A 25,951-nucleotide genomic window follows, 5' to 3' on the forward strand; every position below is an offset into this window, starting at 1 on the left:
TTTGCAACTTTTAACAGCTGTCGATATTGTATAAATTCATTTTGTTGTGACAACAAATAAATGCATTTTTTGTAAAATTAACAATGAGCAAAGTTTTTAGCAAATTACAGTTAGTTCGTATCGATGATACACTATAAAATTTATTTTAATTTAAATCAATAAAAATCTGAACATCAAGCTAATTTTTTATTTTAAGAATTTTTATAAACAAAAAATCGAGCACATCTAATAACCAGTAAGGAATGTAGTAAAGTCGGACGGGGCCGGCTATATGATACCCTTCACCACTATGGGTATATTAAACAGGACTATTAACATGAAATTGGATGAAATAAAATATGTAATATTTATCTAAATGTGAATCTACCTAGATCTATCCATAAAGTATGTAAATCGACTTCAAACAAAAATATATGGAAGCTCTATATATGGAAGCTCTATCCAAATATTAAGCGATTTTAAACAAACTTGTCACAGGTTAGGTTATACTAATTTCAGAACGTTTTGTTCCTATTGGTTCATTGGTGCGTCAATTACTTAAAATCAAGCTATAATAAAAGGGAGCAATATCTAAATCTGGACAGATTTTCACGAAACAGGGCAGACATCATTCTATTCCCAATTAAGTACGTTATGCCAAATTTCGTGCAAATCGAAGGACATATAGGCACTTTGGTGCAACATTTACATGAAATCGGACGGAACTATATATGGGAGCTATATCTAAATCTTGATCTATTTTCACGAAACGTGGCAGACATCATTCTGGACTCAATTCAGTACGTTATGCCAAATTTCGTGCAAATTGAAAGATATATAGGGACTTGGGACACCATTTACATGAAATCAGACGAAACTATATATGGGAGCTATATCTAAATCTGAACCGATTTTCACGAAACTTGGTAGACATAATTCTAGACCTAAATGATTAGGCTGTACCAAATGTCGTGCTAATCGAAGGATATATAGGCACTTTGGTGCACCATTTACATGAAATCGGACGAAACCATATATATAGGAGCTATATCTAAATCTGGACCGATTTTCTCGGAACTTGGCAGACATCACTCTAGGCTTAATTCAGTACGTTATGTCAAATTTCGTGCAAATCAAAAGATATATAGCATTTCCACATTAAATGAAACCTTTTACAAATTAAATGAACCCTTTTCCAAATTAAATGAAACCTTTTCCAAATTAAATGAAACCTTTTCCAAATTAAATGAAACCTTTTCCAAATTAAATGAAACCTTTTCCACTTGAAATGAAACCTTTTACAAATAGAATGAAACCTTTTCCAATTGAAATGAAACCTTTTACAAATAGAATGAAACTTTTTCCAAATTAAATGAAACCTTTATTCTTATCTAAGGAAATATAATATTTGCACTAATTTTAAACCAATATTTGAAAATTAAATCAAAGAATATTAACAAATATAGTTGTATGGCTATGTAATTAACATAAATATTCTTTAATTCGGTGTGATTTCATTTAATATCTTTACTACATAAAACTAAAAAAATAGTAATACAAACTGGGGTATTTCTTGACATTTTAATAAATAAATATTTAAGAACAAGAATTGAATACCCGGTCCTAAATGCGAAATACATATTTGACTTAATAAATTGTTGATGATAAGGTAACTGTTTATCTTAATGAAGGGGTTCCTGACTTGCAGCTTGTGGGATTTTCAAAACCATATCCATAACGTAGTTAGAACAATCTTGCCGAGTAAGCTTTTGAATACTTCGCTCGAATACATCAACAATATTATGTTCCATTGAAACGTCACACAGCTCAGCTCTTGGACATAATTTTATTTTTGAAAATGCATTTTCGATTGGATTTAGCATTGGAGAATAAGGCGGTAAGAATTTAAGGTTGCATCTTTTGGATTCGATCAAATTTTTTATGTCATGTCGCTTGTGTATTTGAGCGTTATTTTCCAACTCTGGATTGATTTTCTCAAAAAAAATTTCTATAAATAATTTAAATCTGTCTGCATTGACACTGGAATTAGAAACGATTGTGTGATGTACAACTCCCGCGTTGTTTATTGCTGCAATTATAGTGACATTACGACCTCTGACCGTAGGCAACACAATGTGTGCTCTTGTTCCTTGTCTTGAACGGGATTGGGTTCTTCGTATCTGACCTGAGGAAGAATCAATATATTCGCCTAGTATTGCAAGTGGAAATGCTCCAGAACCTACCGAAGCTACATCTACAAGACCCCGAAACAAATTGGGTCAGTATTACAAAATAACAAAAGACATGAAATTGTTATTATTTAAATTCTATGAAGAGGGGAGAACCATTTCCGAGGCTGCAAATTTAACCTGCATAAACATAAATTCCGAAAAAACATTTATAAGAAGATACAAACAAAATTTTGGAACATTGAAGGAAAATAAGCGTGGAGGAAATAGAATTAAGTTGTTGACACCACAAGTTTTAAGTCTGATCGAGTTCTATATAGAAAGTCAACCTGGAATTACCCTCAAAGCCATAAAAACTAAACTGTTGAGAGAAAATGATATAAATATTTCCACAAGCTGCATAGAATATGGATTACGGAAATTAAAAATTACGTTTAAGATGGCCTCTATTGAAATAGAACGAAAGAATGACTCCAGAACATTAGGCTTGAGACAAAAATATGCTCAAGACTTTACAAAATGGATACCCCAACAAGGAGAAAAATTTATATTCATTGATGAGTGTGGATTTAATCTTCACATACGAAGAACCCAAGCCCGTTCAAGACAAGGAACAATAGCACACATTGTGTTGCCTACGGTCAGAGGTCGTAATGTCACTATAATTGCAGCAATAAACAACGCGGGAGTTGTACATCACACAATCGTTTCTAATTCCAGTGTCAATGCAGACAGATTTAAATTATTTATGGAAATTTTTTTTTGAGAAAATCAATCCAAAGTTGGAAAATAACGCTCAAATACACAAGCGACATGACATAAAAAATTTGATCGAATCCAAAAGATGCAACCTTAAATTCTTACCGCCTTATTCTCCAATGCTAAATCCAATCGAAAATGCATTTTCAAAAATAAAATTATGTGCAAGAGCTGAGCTGTGTGACGTTTCAATGGAACATAACATTGTTGATGTAATCGAGCGAAGTATTCAAAAGCTTACTCGGCAAGATTGTTCTAACTACGTTATGGATATGGTTTTGAAAATCCCACAAGCTGCAAGTCAGGAACCCCTTCATTAAGATAAACAGTTACCTTATCATCAACAATTTATTAAGTCAAATATGTATTTCGCATTTAGGACCGGGTATTCAATTCTTGTTCTTAAATATTTATTTATAGCATTTCCACATTAAATGAAACCTTTTACAAATTAAATGAACCCTTTTCCAAATTAAATGAAACCTTTTCCAAATTAAATGAAACCTTTTCCAAATTAAATGAAACCTTTTCCAAATTAAATGAAACCTTTTCCACTTGAAATGAAACCTTTTACAAATAGAATGAAACCTTTTCCAATTGAAATGAAACCTTTTACAAATAGAATGAAACTTTTTCCAAATTAAATGAAACCTTTATTCTTACCTAAGGAAATATAATATTTGCACTAATTTTAAACCAATATTTGAAAATTAAATCAAAGAATATTAACAAATATAGTTGTATGGCTATGTAATTAACATAAATATTCTTTAATTCGGTGTGATTTCATTTAATATCTTTACTACATAAAACTAAATAAATAGTAATACAAACTGAGGTATTTCTTGACATTTTAATAAATAAATATTTAAGAACAAGAATTGAATACCCGGTCCTAAATGCGAAATACATATTTGACTTAATAAATTGTTGATGATAAGGTAACTGCTTATCTTAATGAAGGGGTTCCCGACTTGCAGCTTGTGGGATTTTCAAACCCATGTCCATAACATAGTTAGAAGAATCTTGCCGAGTAAGCTTTTGAATACTTCGCTCGATTACATCAACAATGTTATGTTCCATTGAAACGTCACACAGCTCAGCTCTTGCACATAATTTTATTTTTGAAAATGCATTTTCGATTGGATTTAGCATTGGAGAATAAGGCGGTAAGAATTTAAGGTTGCATCTTTTGGATTCGATCAAATTTTTTATGTCATGTCGCTTGTGTATTTGAGCATTATTTTCCAACTCTTTTCCAACTCCATTTCCGAGGCTGCAAATTTAACCTGCATAAACATAAATTCCGAAAAAACATTTATAAGAAGATACAAACAAAATTTTGGAACATTGAAGGAAAATAAGCGTGGAGGAAATAATCATCAACAATTTATTAAGTCAAATATGTATTTCGCATTTAGGACCGGGTATTCAATTCTTGTTCTTAAATATTTATTTATTAAAATGTCAAGAAATACCCCAGTTTGTATTACTATTTATTTAGTTTTATGTAGTAAAGATATTAAATGAAATCACACCGAATTAAAGAATATTTATGTTAATTACATAGCCATACAACTATATTTGTTAATATTCTTTGATTTTATTTTCAAATATTGGTTTAAAATTAGTGGAAATATTATATTTCCTTAGGTAAGAATAAAGGTTTCATTTAATTTGGAAAAAGTTTCATTCTATTTGTAAAAGGTTTCATTTCAATTGGAAAAGGTTTCATTCTATTTGTAAAAGGTTTCATTTCAAGTGGAAAAGGTTTCATTTAATTTGGAAAAGGTTTCATTTAATTTGGAAAAGGTTTCATTTAATTTGGAAAAGGTTTCATTTAATTTGGAAAAGGGTTCATTTAATTTGTAAAAGGTTTCATTTAATGTGGAAATGCTATATTAAAATGTCAAGAAATGTGCCAGTTTGTATTACTATTTTTTTAGTTTTATGCAGTAAATATATTAAATTAAATCACACCGAATTAAAGAATATTTATGTTAATTACATAGCCATACAACTATATTTGTTAATATTCTTTGATTTAATTTTCAAATATTGGTTTAAAATTACTGCAAATATTATATTTCCTTAGATAAGAATAAAGGTTTCATTTAATTTGGAAAAAGTTTCATTCTATTTGTAAAAGGTTTCATTTCAATTGGAAAAGGTTTCATTCTATTTGTAAAAGGTTTCATTTCAAGTGGAAAAGGTTTCATTTAATTTGGAAAAGGTTTCATTTAATTTGGAAAAGGGTTCATTTAATTTGGAAAAGGGTTCATTTAATTTGTAAAAGGTTTCATTTAATGTGGAAATGCTATATAGGGACTTTGGGACACCATTTACATGAAATCGGACGAAACTATATATGGGAGCTATATCTAAATCTGGACCGATTTTCTCGAAACTTGGCAGACATCACTCTAGGCTTAATTCAATACGTTGTGCCAAATTTCGGGCAAATCGAAAGATATATAGGGACTTTGGGGCTCCATTTACATGAAATCGGACGAAACTATATATGGGAGCTATATCTAAATCTGGACCGATTTTCACGAAACTTGGCAGACATCATTCTTGACCTAAATGATTAGGCTGTACCAAATTTCGTGCAAATCGGAAGATATATAGGGACCGTTTACATTAAATCAGTTAAATATATATATGGGAGCTATATCTAAATCTGAACCGATTTTTCCCAATTTCAATACTGTTCGTCCTTGGGCCAAACAAATGAGCTGTGCCAAATTTCATCCAAATCGGATCATAAATGCGACCTGTACTTTGCTCACAAAAATACATGGACGGACAGACAGACAGACGGACGGACGGACATGCATAAATCGACTTAGAAAGTGATTCTATGCATATTCTCAAAAGGAACCATGTGTCTATCTCGTTTCCTTTTGCATGTTACAAACATATGCACAAAGACATAATACCCTGTACCACAGTGTGGTGAAGGGTATAAAAACTGATTTTCGAGTTAATGATGCACGATTGTTCGATATAATAGACCTCATTTTGTGTAAAAAATGCATATGAATATCTCTTAATTGAGAAGCTGTAGAAGTTCCTCTGTCCCATATAAAGTGTGAGTAAATTGAAAACTTAAAACACATTTTCTGCAAAATCTTTTTTTTTTTTTTTGAGTTATGCAGGAAATGAGCGATATATACATTATAGGGTCGGAAATGATTATTTTGATGAGTTACAAACGGAAAAACAAAATTAATATATCCTCCAAACTATGGTGGAGGGTATAAAATTGTATTAGGCTTGAAATTAAAAAGGTGTCCCTCTCTTCTCTACATACAAGAGATGCTTATATGTACAATATCCTGTCATGAACTCAAACGAAAATATACACTGCGTGTCGATTGGTATGTTAGTTGACAAATAAAATGGACCCATTATGTTATTGTATACACAAAAATACTTAATTTACTCTTTATGGTTTCGCTTGATTCTGCACTTTAATACTTATTGGTGTTGTACAACTATAGACGCACTTTTAAAAAATTAGATAAATCTATTTTTAAAAACTTAAATAACATAAAATAACTTTAATCAATAATCCCTTATTTTAAATAATTTCAAAAATTCTATCCATCATACTGTCTATCAATTTTTTTTTTGCAAATCTTCATCTTCATTCATCGATAATTACTTCATTGAGGTTGAAAACAGTTTGGTATTGGCATTTTCCGCATAGACTCGACACGAGTCAAGATTTCCCATATATTCTCGATCGCATTATGGTCGGAAGAATATGCGGACCAGTTCATACTTTGAATATTTTTTGATTTTTGCCATTCATAAGTATGGCGACTTTTATGAACTGACGCCTTGTCCTTCATTGTTGCTGATTTGCCCAAATGGCAATAATTTGTCTTCCAAGACTTGAACGTACTCCATAGAATTCATCCGACAACTAGGAAATGCCAAATTAAGCATTCCGTCGGTATAAAATGATCCCATGATTATTAAGGAACCGGCACCGAAATTTCGTTTTGACAAATATCGGAAAACCGCCAATAACAAACTGTTTTTAAGCTCGTTTTTAAATTCGTCTCTGAGCTCCAATTGTTACAAATATTTTATTATTGGTTTTTAATAAAATAAACATATTGATTCGATTTTGAAATATAAGCTTGATTTTAATGTCGTTATGAAATTGAATGGAAAACATTTCAAGTCAACAAAAAAAATAAACCTCAACCTTTTCTTAATACATACATATTGTTTTTGTAGTCTATACCTGTAGGCCTATTTTGCAACTTTTAACAGCTGTCGATATTGTATAAATTCATTTTGTTGTGACAACAAATAAATGATTTTTTTTTTGTAAAATTAACTATGAGCAAAGTTTTTAGCAAATTACAGTTAATTCGTATCGATGATACACTATAAAATTTATTTTAATTTAAGGGAACAAGGAAGATCTTCACCGATTGGCTTTATCCTATTTCATACGATAGCTATACACTCACAGAGAAACGTATAAAAATTTGGTATCGATTGGGTTATTATTTTTTGAGTTATCGTGCCCGCCATTCGCTAAAGAGAAAAACGCGTTTAAAGTTTGAGAAGCCCTTTAGCCGTCACTTGATGCTGACACAATAAGTCGGCTATATCTTCAAGAGTTCTTGAGATGTTCACTTGTAGGGACATTCTTGAATTAGTGTAGATTCGAATAAAATCAAAACATTTTTTGACCCCGAGAATGGAGGGGTGTGCCCTTAAATCAATAACAATCTGGACATCAAGCTCGAATTAGGAATTTTCATAAAAAAAAATCGAGCACATCTAAAGGTCTATTTAAACATCCTGTTTCGATAAAATGCATAATTATCTATTTCGAGAGACTTACGACCCAAACTATTTATGATGAAAAATAGTTCATTTATACGAAAAAAAAATCAAAATATATTTAAAAACAAAAGCGTTTTGATCGTAAGTCACTAAAATTTGTTCGTTAGAAATTTTAAAGAATCAGGCTGATAATATTTTAAAAATTTTCAAAATATTTTCTATTTAATGAAATTGTACCGCCAGCATATTTTAATATTTTTTACGATTTTAAAGCTCTTAATATTAACACATAAATTGAATTAAATTTTAATATTTCACAAATTCCAATTATCGACACCAAGAAGAAAATCTCACACCCTGTGCTCAAAAATTTGTGCAAAACAGGCTCTCGTCCCTCATAAGCTTTTAGACATTTTTTAAATTTCAAACTATGTTTTGTTTTGGTTAAAGGGATATATAATTTCTTTATTTTATTTCAATCCCAGAGCTATATGAAATTATCAAGTGAAATTTTGATATTTATTAAATATTTAGAAGTTTATTCTTTAAGTTATTAGGGTCACTGTATATATTTATTTTATTTCACAATCACTCCCAGTTTTATTAAATTAATTTCAAATTAGTACATTTTTCTATTTTATTTTTTATTTACTTTATTATTTAATTTGTCAAATTACAATTAATCAACAAATTTTATTAAATGGATCTCTCTTTCACACAAAATTTACAGCAACAACAAAAACAGCAAACGGCAAATCTCCAAATTATCAGCAGAATTTAAAAGCCAGTTAAGCGACCAAAAAATACTTTGGATAAACAGATGAATTGAATGAATGGCTGGCTGGCTGGTTGTTAATAAAATAATAATGATACGTTATGTTTTTACACGCACGCACTCACTGGCTGCATAAAAAGGAAGAGAGCAAAATCAAATTAAAACGAATGCTTTCTCTGTCATTCTAACACGAAAAGTTGTAACAATAATTTAATGGTAGGCAAGCAATGTGAGCATGAAAGGGATAGTTATGTTTGTTTAAGCATGCTGTGTTGTTACCATTGAAAGCAAATGCTCTATGAAGGAAATAATGCGCCAAGAGCGTAAGAGAGAGAGTAATTATTCTAACGGCCACAGAGTACTGGATGAAGATTTCTCCTTCATTTAGCACTCTGTTTGTTATTTAGTCCGGTAACTGGAATTCCAATAAGATTGTGAATGGGTGAGAATTATTTGTTGTGTAAATGTGAGAGAGAGAAAGGGATGGTGGAGTTTGGTTTAAAAGTTCAGAAAGGGGGACAAATAAGAATCCCATGTGAATGAGAATTTTATCTAAGCAAAATTATCTGTGAGATGCTTAGGGATTATCTAATTGGAATAATATGTGTCCGGTGATGTTGGAATTTCTCCTCGCTCTCTCTCACACGTTTCCACACTCAGTTTGCTTTGGTTGGAAATATTATTTGAACATGTTAAAGAGTAATGGTTGTATATTGCTATTTCTTTCGCTCTTAGGAGACTGCTGTGTTGATATTTGTGTGTTTAAGGGTAAATATGGCGTTTTTTCCTTGTGTATGCGGGGGATTTATGCAGCAACTCATCACCATCATCAGCATGAATGGATGGATGGTTGGTTGAACGTGAATGTGGATGGATGAGACGACTCTTTTTGCGAGCTCTGTTCAGTTGTACGGATTCAGTTCATTTTGGTACTTTGAGCATAACAAAACGTGTCGTAGCCGTTCCGTGGTTAATGTCTTCTGTGTCGTCGTGTCGTGTCACACATTTCTCCATAGCGACATTTCTAAATCAATGACGACGCCGAACAGTCAGTTCAAAAAGAACAACACACTACCAAACAACAACCAAATATCATCATAACAGGCCTTTGTCAGCTCGAAGGCTCAGAACGGCATCAAGTGTTGCAAAATCACGGGATTTTTTAGAGAGAAGAAAATAAAATAAAAACACGTGCGAATAAAAATTGAATTTTTTTGAAAAAAAATAATAATAATTTTGAAAAAAAAATAAACTAAAAATAAAAAACATGTGCAATATTTTTTTAAATAAAAATTTTGAAAAGTGACATTTTGATGGAATTAATAATAAAAAGAAAATAACAAAGCCTAAAAGTAGGCACCACCAAATTGCAATTAAAAAAGCCCAAAGACAAGCTATGGAATTATTTCAAAGGAAAATTGACTGGAAATTATAGGAAAAAATAATTACAATAAAATTTAAAATAAAATAAATCAAAAACTATGAAATTTTCTAATGGAAAAAAATTACTGGAAATTAAGAAAATTACTAAAATAAAATTTTAACATAAAAAATATTTTTTTCGTTGAAATAAAAATATTGTGAAGTGCAGAAACAAAAATCACAAAGGAGACTATGAAATATTACAGAATAAAAATGTATCGAAAAAAATAAATGAACTGAAATTTTGGAAAAAAAATAGTTTCAAAAAATTCTAAAAAAATACAGAAAGAAAAAATAATAATTAAAAAATATTTAAAAAAAGTGACTGAAAATTAAGGAACAGATATTTTTATTTTAGAATAATAAAAATTAAAATAGAAAAGTTTGTAAATAAAAATAAAACAAAAAAACAACAAAATTATATTAAAAAATATTAATAAAAATAAAAATTATTAATATAAATTTTTAAAGTGACAAATATAAAACCAACTTCAATATTTCAAAAATAAATACAATCAACCAAACAACAAAATATTTATAAACAAATATTTGAAAATTTAAGAAATAATGGCATAATTTTAAAAAAATATACAGACTTTTTAAATAATAACAACAATATAATTTTATCTACTGGACCACATTATTTCGAAAACAGAGAAAACATTTCAAAATATTTTCAAAATTAATGGAATAAATTTTTTAAATTAAATAAAAGTGAATTTGTGGACTAATTTCGTGCACCTAAAGAACAGAAAACCATTTCAAAAAAAATAAAAATTTATGAATTTTTTTATAAAAATTTAAAAACTATTTTCGAAGTTTTGTAATAATTTCGTGCAGTTAAAGAGTGTTCCCCTTAAGAAAAAAACTTTTTCTGTGAACATAATTTTGCCGACGGCAAAACTGACAACAAAAAAAAATAATTTTCTCCCCAGAAACCCTTCTACCAGCAATGCAAGCCACCAAAATGCGTACACCATTTGCCATACAAGAAATCTTGGGTTTGGGTGTGGGTTCCGCAGCAGCCGCGGCGGCCGCCGGTTATGCACATCCCGTACATTTGCATCAGCATCCGGCTGCTGCTGCCCTGCCACCCAGTGTCACCACACCGCCACCCTCCAGTCACAATTCATCGACAGCTAGCAGCAATACCGCATCACAACAGCAACAACATAGTCTAACAGCAACATCACAACAACAACATCGTCTTTCAACATCTTCCCCACCACCGGCCCATACACCCAATGATTGTACAAATGCTCCAATTTCACCTGCCTCGTCAACGGCCACAGCCACTCCGGGACGTCATCGTGATTCACGTTCAATATCACCGGATGTTACTCGGCTCTCGGCTGCAGCAGCTGCCGCCGCGGCTGCTGCCCATGTCCAATTGCCTGTTTTTAATCCGGCAAATTTTTATGCTGCCGCCGGTTATGCTGCGGATCATGGTGGCCCATTGGCCGCTCATCATCATCACATGACCACATTGGCAGCGGCTGCTTATTTGAGGGGGTTTCTGCCGCCGGGTTTCAGTACACCACATGAATTTCGCGGTCATTTTCAGCAACATTTTGGTACACAATTTGCGGGTAAGTGACGAAGATTTTTGCACTACTATTTTTTTAATAAAAAAGTGAAGGGAAGTGATAAGTGATAAAATATAATGTGGGCTATAAGTACGAAATCGGATGTATGAGGATCAGATATGGAAACCCTTAAAACTTTTGGTTTGTCTAATTTAGGTTTCTTGCTACTGAAAATACTTTTTTTACTCTGGCGCCCAACATGCTTACGTTTATCGCTATGAAAACATGAGAATTTTTAATAAAACGTGAGGGTGAGGGGTTAATAAAAAATTCGGTTTATAAATACGAAATCGGATGTCTGAGGATTAGATCTGTGAACCTTAAAACTTTTTGATTTTTTATATAGTTTTCTTGCTACAGAAAATACTTTTTTTGATTTTGGCGCCCAACATGTTTACGTTTATCACTATGAGAACATACTAATTTATTTTTATCCTCTTCTTCTTGTATTTGAGTTAGAAGTTAGTCCCTTTTTGGTGTATTATTTTAGGTTTCATGTTCCTTACAATAGTCTTTGATGCTGGCGCCCAACATGCTTACCTGTACCCTTTGAAAAAAAAGAGGAGTTATATTTACTTCCTCCTTCTTTACGAACTTGAATGAGAAGTTGGCTTCCTTGCTTGGTTTCTTTGCTCCTCCACATCTTTAGCGAATGCTTGAAATGTGTGAATCTAAGGCACCTAGGAAATCATTTCGAAATATTTGTTTTTGGTATCTAAACCATGTAAAATATTAACGATGTCCTGAATTTAGTTTCATTTGACAAGACAAGTCCTTGGAATAATTTGAAATAGAAGCTGACTTCAAATTTAGCAGTTTCCTTCCCTAGTTCTCTATATAATATTAAAAAAATAATTTTTATCTAAACATCTGATCGCTTAAACAGCTGATCTATTAAACAGCTGATTGCTTAAACAGCTGATCTTGCCACTAACCTACTTTGGACTTTACCATCAAATCACATTCTATGATGTCATATGAAATATTAGAGGAGTTCTGAGTTTAGTTTCATTTAGGGTATTACAGGATATAATTATGTTTTCAGGCCCATTACCATGTAACACCTTGCAATATTTCGAACTATTAAAATTTGGCAAAAATGTTCTTCAGTCTCTTATTATAAAGAATTGTATCTAAACATCTGAGTGATTGAACAGCTGATCGAATAAACAGCTGACGATTTCACTAGTCTAGTTCACACTTTACGATTATCTCCATCTGAGTTCTCACTCTATGATATAAATGTGGGTTCGGGATCTTATAAAGAATTTTATCTAGAAATCATTTCCGAATATTATTTTTGATATTCAAAGCGTCCCCAAAATATTAGCGACGCTCTGAATTTAGTTTAATTTTGGGTCTTAAAGGATATAATAATATTTTCAGGTCCATAACCAGGAAATTTTTTGGAATATTTCGAAATAGTAGCTGCCTATTAAGATTTGACGCGAAGGTTATATAGGTCTCTACGTATTATCGATAAAAAGTTATATCTAAACAACTGATCAATTAAACAGCTGATCGGTTGAACAGCTGGTCATACTATTCTCTTTATCAGAGTTCACACTTCATGATATAAATGTGATTTGTTCATAGCGCTCCTGATATTTTTGTTATAGGGTTCGTAATCATGAAGGCTTTTGTATTTTATCAGTAGTAGGATCAGCTGATCGATTAAACAGCTGATCCTACTACTAACCTAGTTCGCACTTGACGATTCTCGTCATCAAAGTTTACACTCACATAATATAAATATGATTAATATACAGAGCTCAGGATGTTTTTATTTGGAATCATTAGGACTTCTGTATTTTATTTTCAAAAAACTTTGTCCTTCTAAATCAGCTCATCAAATTTCAAGACCGGTTCACACTTTGTGTTATTAAAACGATTAGTAGTTTTACCTAAACATCTGATCGATTCAAACAGCTGATCCTAATACTAGCCTAGTTCACACTTTACAATTATCAGGCCGGGATTCAATACAACTTTTGTATTTTAATGTCAAAATCATTGTCCTTCTAAGTCAACTGATCAACCTTCAAGTCTACTTCAATCTCTAGGACATAAAATTGCTAATAAATCTTTTTTGGGTTCAATTAACTCTAAATAGAAATATTTCCGGGTTTGAAATCATTAGGAATCATCAGCATATATAACTTCAAGACCGCTTCACACTTTGTGATATTAACAAGATTAGAAGTTTTACCTAAACATCTGATCGATTCAAACAGCTGATCCTAATACTAGCCTAGTTCACACTTTACAAAAGTTGTATTGATTCCCGGCCTGAATCAATACAACTTTTGTATTTTAATGTCAAAATCATTGTCCTTCTAAGTCAACTGATCAACCTTCAAGTCAACTTCAATCTCTAGGATATAAAACTGCTGATTAAACTTGGTTGGGTTCAATCAATTTTAAATAGATATAATCATTGAAATCCAGATTGAATTCTAAACAGCTGATCAAACTTCAAGACCGGTTGACACGATGTGAATTGAAAATGATTAATTCTTGAACCCAAACAGCTGATCATGGTAATCAGCTGATCATGTCGTAGCAATTAAACAAGGTTCACACATTCCTATACTACTACAATTTTAGTGAAATATTTTGAACTCATTTCTCATTGGATTCCCGGCGGATTTGAATCTGCTCAAACCATTTTCATTGTTTTTGTGGAGTTCTTATTCTAATCATATCGAAACCATTATACAAGGTTTACACATTACTAGCCTAAGACAATTTAACTGCGAAATTTCTGGATGGAATTGGGACGATTTTTAAATCTCCTATTGCGGAATTCTCTCATCTTTCTTTCTTTAAAAAAATTGAGTGTCTTTCGCTTTCACAATTTCCCTGAAATTTCCCAACCTACCACCATCTCTTCATTATTAGCTTTCGCGCACTTAAGATCTCAAGCTAATTAGTTTATACACTGGCTGCTTGTTGTTGTTGCTTTCTTGTTATTGTTTTTGTTTCATGGGTGTTTGAAGATGTTGCAGTTGCCTCTTTCAGTTCTTTTTTTGCATTCTTCGGAGGAACTCTTTGACACTTTTTTAAGTCATCCATTGGTGGTACTTGAGGCAAAGACAAAGAACAAGGCAGCAGACATAAACAAGCTTACATACAATCTGAATAAAAAAACAACAACAACCACATAATAAGCTTGGACCAAAAAAAAAAAAAAAACAGCGCCCAGACCTAAGAAAGGCAATAAACAATAAGAAGAGATAAGATTTGGGAGTGTGCAGAGGGCAGTTTGAGGTTTCTTCAATGTCATTCATCATATATTGAAGCCAAATAAATTTACATACATACACCTATATACATATTTATATATATATATATATATATATATGTATACCTATATATTTGTACGTTTGTGTGTGTCTGTGCAACAACAACAAAAATTGCCTCAGTCACATTCTATCACAAGTGGGCTAACTTAGCTATCTAAGATGCAACACTTCAAATGCAACATTTTGTCTTGTAGAAAACCCTAGGAGGAGGAGGAGGAGAAACCTGAGTAGGGGGAGTAAAGAAAAAAAATAACCTAAAGACCACACATGTTGGTGGGAGAAAAGCTTCCATGCGAAGACCTTTTTTTTCCTAGATGGTTCCTTTCAGATGTGTTGGGCATTCATCCATAGATTTCCTAAGACTTTTGTCTTTTCTCTTTTCCCTCTCGCTCTTTCTCTCAAATATAGACTGTTGCCATTTTTATTGTTCTTCATGCCATGATTTGCTACAGAAACAATGCCGCCGCCAAGGCAAAAAAGAAAACAAAATAAGCTTATAAAGCTTATGAATATATAATTTTTTGTCTTCTTTATTTACATAGACAGACCGGAATGACTGACTGACTTCCTTGGCCAGGTATAGGAGAGTTGGATTTCCCGTCTTCTTCGTTTTCCATTTTTTCTCCTCCCTATTTTAACTAAGAGCCCACCAAGTGGCAACTCTAATAAGCCATATGCATTAAATAGCATGCATGAAAGGGCATTTGACAAAGGCGGCCGCCTAAAAGCATGCTGGGCTTTACAGTGGAGATTTTTCTCAGCGAGCAGGATGGGAACTTGGGTTTTAGAAAGGTTCGGCAGGAAGCTCAAAGAAGTCGGTTTGGTTGAAAGGATTTTCCGCCAAAGTCGCTACTTCTTTTTGATGTAACTAATCAAATTCAAAAACATTTTAGAGCATAAATACCAAAGCACAAAAAAGGGAATAGCTAGGAAATCTGCTCATACGTGAGTGAGTTTGCGAAGTTTAGGGCTGCTAAGGTCACAAATTCTCAGAAGTTAATGACTAAATATGTACATTTCTGATAAAGATCCTTAGGCGAAGCTGCCTATTCAAAATTACGACAAATCTACTTTTGGTCTCTACGTGTTATGAATAAAAGAATATTTTTCTAAACAGCTGATCGATTCATCAGCTGATCATAGTACTAATCTAGTTCACACTTTACGATTCTCCCCATCAGTTCACACTCTTTGATACAATTTGGATGGATAAAAAGAAGTTCTATCTCATGGCACAATGAATAGGTAGTTCATTTAGCACAGCTGATGTCTTGATTAACTGCCAAAGTGCGTAATTTCTACTTGAATGAGATGAGCAACGTTGCCAACCATGTGGAATATTATAAGGAAAATTTTGACTGATGATCGAGACAAAAAGAAACGTTGTTGTTGTGATAGATCACCTTATTATTGCATCATGTTCTATCTAAATATCTCATCGATTAAACAGCTGATCATACTTCTAGTCTAGTTCACACTTGATGATTCTCTTCATCACTTCACACTCTATGATATGAATTTGGTATTAATTTCTAGAAGTATAGACATTAAATATGTACATTTCCTATACAGTTACCCATGCCTCTGGCATTGCTTTACCACATTTTGAAATGAACGCTGTCTATTAAAATTTGGATGAATAGAAAAGGAGTTGTATCTAAACATGTGATTAAACAGCTGATCAAATTACAAGTGTAGTTCACACTATACGATTATCTTCTTCAGTTCACACTCTATGATAAAATTGGGATGGATAAAAAAGAGGTTTTATCTAAACATCTGATCGATTAAACAGATGATCATACTGCTAGTCTAATTCACACTTTACGATTCTCTTCATCAGTTCGCACTCTATGATATAAATTTGATATAAATTGCTAGAAATATAGACATGCACATTTCCTATACCCATGCCCCTGGCAACGCTTTACAACATTTTGAGATGGAAGCTGCCAATTAAAATATAGATGGATAATAAAGAAGTTTTATCTAAACATATGATCGATTAAACAGCTGATCATTCTACAAGGGTAGTTCGCACTTGACGATTCTCTTCATCACTCTGAGATACCATTTGGATGGATAAAAAGAAGTTGTATATAAACATCTAATCCTAATACTAGCCTAGTTCACAATTTTCGATTCTCTTCATCAGTTCACATTCTATGATATACATTTAGTATAAATTTCTAGAAGTATAGACATTATTTATGTACATTTCCTATACAGGTACCCATGCCCCTGAAAATGCTTTACACCATGAGATGGAAGCTGACTATTAAAATTTGGATGAATAAAAAAGTGGTTCTATCTAAACATCTGATAGATTAAACAGCTGATCATACTACTAGTCTAGTTCACACTTTACCAGCGTCTTCGTCCATTCACACTCTATGATATACATTTAGTATTCCTTGCTAGAAGTATAGACATTACATATGTACATTTCATATACGCCTAGGAACATTTTTAAGGTGGAAGTTAAAATCTGGATGGGTAAAACTTAGTTGTATCTAAACATCTGATCGATTAAACAGCTGATCATGCTACTAGTCTAACTCGCCCTTGATGATTCACTTCATCAAATAACACTCTGTGATAACATTTGGATGGACAAAAAGAAGTTGTATCTAAACATCTGATCGATTAAACAGCTGATCATACTAGTAGTGTGATCAGCTGATTTAATGTAGAGTTCTATAGTTGAATAATTTTAAGTAAAGTAAAGTTTTAGAACATCATAAGTGATTATTTATACCCTTTCGAATCGAGCTTGATGATCTAAGTTTTGCAATGAAAAGGAAAGCCAGGAGAAGAACCTAAAATTAGAAAATCTTCACACTCTATGATAAAATTTGGGAAGATAAGAAGTTGTATCTAAACATCTGACAGATTAAACAGCTGATCGATTAAACAGCTGATCAATGATGATGATAGCTTATAGATTTAACAGCTGATCATACAGTTGAATGACATTCTGTAATGTAAAAAATTTAGAAAATAAGGAATCTCTTTAATTTTACCTTCTATTTAGCTTCCTCTGTAATAATTTCCCAATTCAAAATTCTCCAATTTCTTCCCTTTAAAATTCAAGTTTAAAAATAAAACTTTATTTCATTTTAAAAATAACCGCCATTTTTGAACCATAACAAAATTTGACACCTCTCTCTGCTGCGGCTGGTCGGCTAACTGACTGGTTAGGCCCAGTTTTCCGTTCCGTCATTACATTCTATTCCACTCTGCAACGGTGTATAAGTATTTATTTATAAATATACAAATAACCCATACATTTACAGATACCAATTAATGGCAATCAACCCTTCATTTCACTTCACTTTCTTCGGTAAACAACAAAATATGTTTTTATTGTTGGTGTTGTTGTTTTTATAATTTTAATTAGCATTTAACACATACATATGTATAAATTTATTCGAAGATAGGTGTGAACATTTTGTTTTCGTTTTTTGATGAAAGGGGTAGGTAGGCAGATTTATGAAAGGTGTTTGTTTGGAGTTGATATTTGAGAGTCATAATACACGGAGAGAAAAAATTCAAGGACAATTTTTTTAAGTAATGAAGGAAGCAACACAATATGAGAAATAATGAACTAAGTTTTTTATCAATTAAAAATTTAGTATGTATGTCAAAAACTACATTTTTGGGCTTTCGCTAAACAGCTGATTAATGCAGGCAACCCTAGATCGATTCATAGACCACATATGCTAAAACGGTATTTATATTAGAACTTTTTGCCGGTTTAATCTACTTTATGAGCAGTTAAGTGACTGTTATACAATTGAATTGACAATTAAAAAACCCACTGGGTTAACGAAATCCGGTACAATGTAAACGTACTACAATAACAACACAAACTTAAGCGGTGTACACATTATCACTTTTGAATGACAGTTTGGCCTAAATTTTGCTAACTTGATAGTATGTCCGACATTCATCAGGCCTCTAGGAAAAAATCACAGTTCTTGGAAGTCCCTCATCGATAACAAAAGGCTGAGAGTCCAAACTGATAGTGTGTACTCGCTTTTAATGCATTGTTTCCCTATTAAACAAGGTGTCTCATTATACAAAAAATGTCGTAATTATTTTAATCATATTAGGCACTTCCTCTAACCTGTCAAACTAATAACAAACCCCAATCTCCATTTATACTAATAGAGGCCGGAAAGCCAACCAATTCAATAAGCAAACACAATAGTCATCATAGTCAAATATAATCAAGTAATTTTAAACCACTAAGAAAGGCAAGAAAGAACGAAAGAAAAAACAACAAAAAGACTATAGAATAGGATGTCCGGACTTAACACCTATTGTGCGAAAAATCATAGTTTAAGTACCTAAGACACAAGACAAACAGCTTAACACCTTATCATAGCTGTGGCAGTGTCTATCATGAGTTCGTCGAACAATGGACGAACAATCTATAAGGAAGACAACCTCTAATATGGTGTTAAACACCAAGTTCTAGAGAGGTGACTTGTCTGTTTGTTTGCTTTTATTTCCTTTCCTACCTGCTGTTTACTGTTCTTCCTCTTTCTTCCTGTCTTTTGACAAACCTTAGCTTTGCTAAAATGGCAAACAGAACATCAATCACAACACGAAGCTTTATTTTGTTCATGGAGGATTCACACTCACACATATGTTTTGGAGGTAGTTTTATTTAATAAAAGCCCCCAAACAAAATAGATAATCGCTTAGTTTTTAGAGAGGCACTCCAAAAAATCGAGGGAGAGAGGTGGAGTAGTATAATAAGTTGAGAAAGATATACATTTTAATCGTTGATAAATATTCCAAACAAATTTGGTCTAATCAGCTGTTTGTACCAATCAGCTGATTCTATATGTTCACTAGGGTTCCGTAGGCCGTTAAAAGGGGGAAATACATTGTGTGAAAAGAAATAGGTATTGCAAGAAGCAAATTTGTTTTAATATACACAATTTATATTATACTGGCAAAAATCATTCATTTTATATATATTTTTTCTTTTTATTTCATTTTACAATATTTAACCAGCTATTTTTACGAGTTCATTTATTTGATAAAAGGAAAATTGTATATGAAACAAAAAAAACTTTTAATCAAAGAATAACAATATCAAATAAATTACATAACTTTGGAGTATTATAATAATATAAGCGGTTTGGGTCTAATCAGCTGATTGTACAAGTTTTCTAGGGTTCTTTAGGTCGTTTGAAAGGGAAATTATGTGTGAGGAAATAAATAAGTATCAAAATCATTTGATAGTTTTTTTCTCTTTTATTTAAATTTATTGTATCAGCTATTTCAGGTGTTGATTAGGTGGATAAAAGAAAATTGAATATGTGAGAAATTATAATACTTAAACTCCAAAAATTATAGAAACAAAAAAGAGAGAGAAAGACGTGGAGTATTGAGAAAGACAAAAAATGTTAGTTAAGAGAAATATTGCTAGCAATTTGGTCATAATCAGCTGTTACTACCAATCAGCTGTCTCTTCAAGTTCACTAGAGTTCTTTAGGTCGTTTGAAAGGGATATTATTTATGTGAAAATAAAAAAGTATTGTAAAAGGCAAACATGATTTATTATCAACGTTATTGAAACCTGACAAAAGTAATTTGATTTTTTTCTTTTTATTACATTTTACATTGAACCAAAATACGTTTTGTACTAATCAGCTTTTCGCTAGAGTTCCTTAGGTTGAAAAATTGACAGGTTTGAAAGTATTGTAAACATCAACTTTGTTTTAATATCAACGTTATTGAAACCTGACAAAAGTAGTTTGATGTTTTTTTCTTTTTATTCCATTTTACATTGAACTAAAATACATTTTGTACTAATCAGCTGTTTCCAATAGGGTTTGTAAGGTCGAAAAATTGACATGTGTGGAAGGGAACTGGTATTGTGGCACTCAATTAAGTTTTATTAAATACCTTAACTACTTATTTTAATGTGAAATATTGTCAAAAAAATCCTTGGCTATTGCTCAGACGAAAGTTATTTTTTTCTTTTTATTTCATTTTACATATAATCAGCTGTTTTTGCTTGTTTATTAGGGATCCGTAGGTTGATATTAGGAATTCATTTGTCTGAAATTGAATTGGTATTGTATGTTAAAAGCATCTACGAGGGAATTAAAAACTAAGACTTTGAGAACTATAACTGGGAAATTTTAGGGGCTATAAATGTAGATTTTTAAGGGCAAGTATTTGAAATTCGCTTATAGTCCACATATATGGCAGACATTCAGAAATAGTAAAAATTCAATGGCTTTTAAAATAACATTTTCGACAATGGAGTTCTTTTGAAATTCTCTTATATGTGTAATGGATTATAAGCGAAATCCACTGCTCAGATTTTGTTAACGAAAAAAAAATTTAATATAAAAAATTAGATCTATAAGAATGTATCACTTAGGAAAATTATTGAAGTAATTTCAGAGCTACTGTTTAGATTAAAAACTTGAGTATTGGAGCTAAAAATATCGGATTTTTTTAAGATAAAACGAAATTTCAGATATAATCCCAAAAACCAATGGACTTCGTTTAAAATGCTTCTATATCTGGAATGCAAATATGTTAAAGAAAAAATCGGACCATTGGAACAGTAAGAGTTTTTTAGGTTATTATTGAAGTAATTTCAGAGCCATTGCTTAGATTTTGTTCCGTGCCGGGCTATAATGAAACGTAATTTTTTATGTTAGTGTGGTATGTTGTCGATGCTGGCATGCTGGCGTATCTGTGGCTAGGACTCGCCGAATGGTGGGTTTTATTACAAGATAACCACTTAACGCCGGAACCAAAAAAATCATCATTCCAGACTGAGATGGACAGACGAGAAATTTTTAAAATGTCAAAGCACTAAAAGGAAGATTGAGTGAATATATCTGTATTATTAAATGTAAATTTGTAACCGCCCACCCCCCCCCCCCCTCCCCCACTTTAAAATACCGGTAGAACGAGTGTATAACATCTTATTCCTCCCTCGTATTTCTACTATATATAATTTTCTGGCCATTACTACATCCTCCTCAAAAAAGGAAGTACATTGTTTTGTAATAGGAAAAAAAAAGAAGCAGAAGAAGAATGAAAATACTAAAAGAATGTGTTAATGACACATAAACTAAGCAACAATGAAAGGTGCAAAATTGTTTGCACCACAAAACAAACAACAATACGCCATGTCATCCCTGCAAGACGAGAAAAAAACTATGGCACGAACACATCGTGACAGAGGAAAGGAAAGTGAGAAGTGGCAAAAACCAAGGTGCGAAAAAGTAGGCGTTTGCCTATTTACTTTTATGTAAACATTACAACTCCTTTCAAAAAGAGACACCCAAGAAAAATAACAGGAGTGCTGTTAGAAGACACCAAAGTGTACACATCATATGACCCTTAGCCAAAATCGACACTACCTACCTAGCCTAGAGCTATCTATTGTTGTTTATCCACAAACAACACACACACACTCGTACTTAAGCATTTTCAAGTGAGGGCTAACAAACATTAAACCACAACAGAAACCATCACACAAGAAAAAAAATGAAATCATCTCACAACCTTTATTTTGGCCAAATTTTCTTTAGAATTATCCTGTTGTGTTTTGCTTTTCACACTTTCAAGTAGGGAATTTTACTATTTGTGGGTATTATTTGTAAGTGCAAGGCACTTACACTCTCTCTTGCTCTTAAGTAGTGGTTTCCAGCTACTGTTCCGTGGCAAACAAGGAAAAAAGGTAGAAAACACTTTTTTCCCTGTGGGCAGCCAAAAAGTCAATATTATTCTTGTAATAATCACCCATTTGTCTTCGACAAAGCATGTACACACACATGTCCTTTTTTTCTTCTTGCCCTGCTGAAGGGTCAGCCAGGACATGTGTGCTATTCACCAATCAATCCATATGTCTCGCTTGCTTTTTTTTGGGTTGATTTTTCACCAAATTTTCTTGTTAACACTTATCCACTTATTTGAATGACCCTAAGCTGCAATGGGCGAATATAATAGGGAGGAAGGGAGGGGTAAATGAAACTATTATTAACACCCAAGAAGAAAATATTGGTGATATTGTTGACAGCTTGTTTGGTCCTTAAAAGGGAATGGATAAATAGATAGGCTGTAAATGACAGTAGTTTTTCTTGTATTTTTTTCTCAATTATTGTTGTATTTTTTCCCCCGAAAAAAAGGAAGGCGGAAGATCATTTGCAGTAAATTGACCAATTATGTTAAAGGTATTTGAAGGAACAAAGAAAGGTTAATAGAATTTAGGAAAAAGAAGGATAAATCGATTACAGGACATATAGAAAATTTTCCTGCATTAAAAATTAAATGAGGATGTTTTGGGATAATCCTTAACAAATTTTGTAAAGAATATTTTAGAAATACAAATTTGTAAGATTATTTTAAAGGGATCTAAGAGGGAATTAAATTAAGGATTTTGAGAGCCAAATAGGGGGACATGTTAAGGACTCTACATATAGAGTTATTACTAAATATTATTCGAGGTACAGGAATTCGCTGTAGAGAAGAAATTCAGATATAGTCAAAAATAATCTATCAAAAGAAAATATCAGATATACTAAAAAAAAAACAATGGACTACATCTGAAATACTTTTATTGAAGGACTATTGGGTCAACGTTTTTAAAGTAAATTCGGATTTACTGCGAAGGGTTTTATGGAATATTATTGAAGTAATTTCATAGCTACTGCTTGGGTTTTTTAAAAGAATATTATTGAAGTAATTTCAGGCTACTATTTGGCGGACTTTTCAAAAGCCATCTGAAAGCTTAAGCGTAGATTAAATATATATATAGCCTGGAATTAGGCTTCTATTTTGACGGAATTTAAAAAAAAAATCATCAGAGTGGTTAAGCGTAGATTTTTTAAGGTATATTATTGAAGTAATTTCAGGATACTATTTTGAAAGCTTAAGCGTAGATTAAAAATATATGTAGCCTGAAATTAGGCTACGGAATTTTCAAAAATCATCAGAGTGGTTAAGCGTAGATCTTTTAAGATATATTATTGAAGTAATTTCAGGCTACTATTTTGAAGGACTTTTCGAAAGCATATGTAAGCTTCAGCGTGGATTTTTGAAGGACTATTGAAATAATTTCAGGCTAATGTTTGGAAATCTTTCCAAAGTTACTAAAGTAGCAAACCATGGATCATTTAAATAAATATTGAAGTAATTTTAGGCTATTATTTTGACAGGATTTTCGAAAGTCATCTGAGTGGTTAATCGTAGATCTTTTAAAAAATATTATTGAAGTAATTTCCAGCTACTGTTTCGACAGACTTTTCGAAAGGAATCTGAGAGAATAAGAGTGGATTTTTGGATGAATATCAATGAAGTAATTTCAGGCTAATATTTTGAAGAATTTTGAAAAGTTCTCAGAGAGGTTATGCGCTATTATTATAAGTATGTTATTGAAGTAATTTCAGGCCACTATTTTACGGACTTTTCAAAAGGCTGTAAATAGTTATAAGCGTGGAATTTTTGAAATAATTGGAAGAATTTTTTAATGCCATAAAAGACCAATTTTGAAGTAATTTTAGTATACTTTAGTAAAGGTATCGGAGAGCATTAAATTACTTTTTTGAAATAATTTTATTGAAGCTATTTCAGGCTATTAATTTGACAGAAATTTTCAAAGGAATACAAGAGCTTAAGCTCGGACTTTTGTAAGAAATATTATTAAAATTTTATTCAGGAAATATTTTAAACATTCTGACAAAGAACATTTTTAGTCTGAGAGCTTTTTAGATATTCTTTTTTAATGACAAACACAGACGAATTCGTAGATAATTTTTTAGAGCCCATATTTTTGCACTTTTAGCAGATTTTATTTAAAAAATATTGAAGTAATTTGAGTGCTACTATTTTATTTCTATATTAAAAATTGTTCTAATAACCTATCTAGGATTATTATTTTCTATGGCGCATTTTGGATTGTTATTATAATTATTTATATCAGAACTATTAGAGCTATAATATAATGACAGATTAACAATTTTTAATATAAATTAATATTTAATATTACCTTGTTTAATTGTCGATTTTTTATAATAGTTACAGGATTTTCCGTATTTCATATTATCTATTGAGGTATCTAAATATCTATGTTATATACTCTTTACATTCTGGCTCATTAGCCTTTCACTGATTTTATAACATATTAAAATTTTTAAGAAGTCTCTAAAGGTCCTCCAATATATTCTCAATATTAATATTAAATTAAAAAACAATAATTCCAAAAAAGACGATTACCAGGAAAACTACTTGAAAAAACAAAATTGCTGATTAAGCCACAAGTATCCCACTGGAAAAAGAGTAACAAAATTTTCAAGTGGCAACTGATGGTCACACTTCCTAGAATTTGGTTAACCATTTTTTTTTTGATTATTTTCTTTTGGCACTTGAAAAGAAAACAAACCCCCAGAAAAAAACAAGCTGGTAACTACCAATGTTCTTAGATTGGTGGTGTTTCGATGTTGGAAAAACAAGACCATGTGAAATAGAAATTTTCTAATAATTTGATCTGTTAACTATGCTCGCGATGATGATGACGTTGACAAACTCAAGTGTAATGATCCACCATTTGTAACAAACCAAGAAATAAAGAAAAATAATAAAATTAGGACTTGCCAACAGTTGGTTTTCTTTTTGGAACTACTCAAGTGTGTGCCTGACAGCAGCAGCCATAACCGCCTAAACAACCTGTGAGTTTTGGAAAAAAAATTGTTCGTTTTGTTGTTTATTTTTTCTAGCAAACCAATTTTCAAATTATCTCTCCTAAGAAATGTTTATTTATTTTAATTTTTTTTAAGGGGATGGGGACAAGATACCCAAGAAATTAACCTGGCTGAATTTATTTGGAGTTGTTACTATTTTTTAATTAAAAAATAAAATTATTAAGAAAATAATGACATGGGAGTTTTTTTTTTTTTTTTTTTTTTGTATATAAAGGGGAAATGGTGAAATGTCTAATAGATTTACAGAAGTTTTTTTAATTAAAAATTAATTAACAGAAAGGTGTCCAGAAAGGTTAATATTTGACAGACTCTAATAGTACGTTTACATTGTACTGGATTTCGTTAACCCCGTGGGTTTAAATTGTCATTTCCTTGA

General features: G+C 31.7%; 1 protein-coding gene across 1 annotated transcript in view; it reads left to right on the plus strand.

Annotated features, from left to right (window-relative positions):
• The first annotated feature begins 10,878 nt into the window (after nucleotides 1–10,878).
• The window catches only part of LOC133326036 (homeobox protein Hmx), a 49,426-nt gene continuing 34,353 nt past the window's right edge, over nucleotides 10,879–25,951 (plus strand). Inside the window, exon 1 of the mRNA XM_061534711.1 lies at nucleotides 10,879–11,528. Within this exon, the coding sequence (XP_061390695.1) occupies nucleotides 10,892–11,528 (637 nt within the window). The 5' untranslated portion in view covers nucleotides 10,879–10,891. The remainder of the gene's footprint in view (nucleotides 11,529–25,951) is intronic.

Source organism: Musca vetustissima, unplaced genomic scaffold, assembly GCF_032173495.1.
Source record: "Musca vetustissima isolate MV318-11 ecotype Yass unplaced genomic scaffold, APGP_CSIRO_Mvet_v1 utg358, whole genome shotgun sequence".
NCBI lineage: Eukaryota > Metazoa > Arthropoda > Insecta > Diptera > Muscidae > Musca > Musca vetustissima.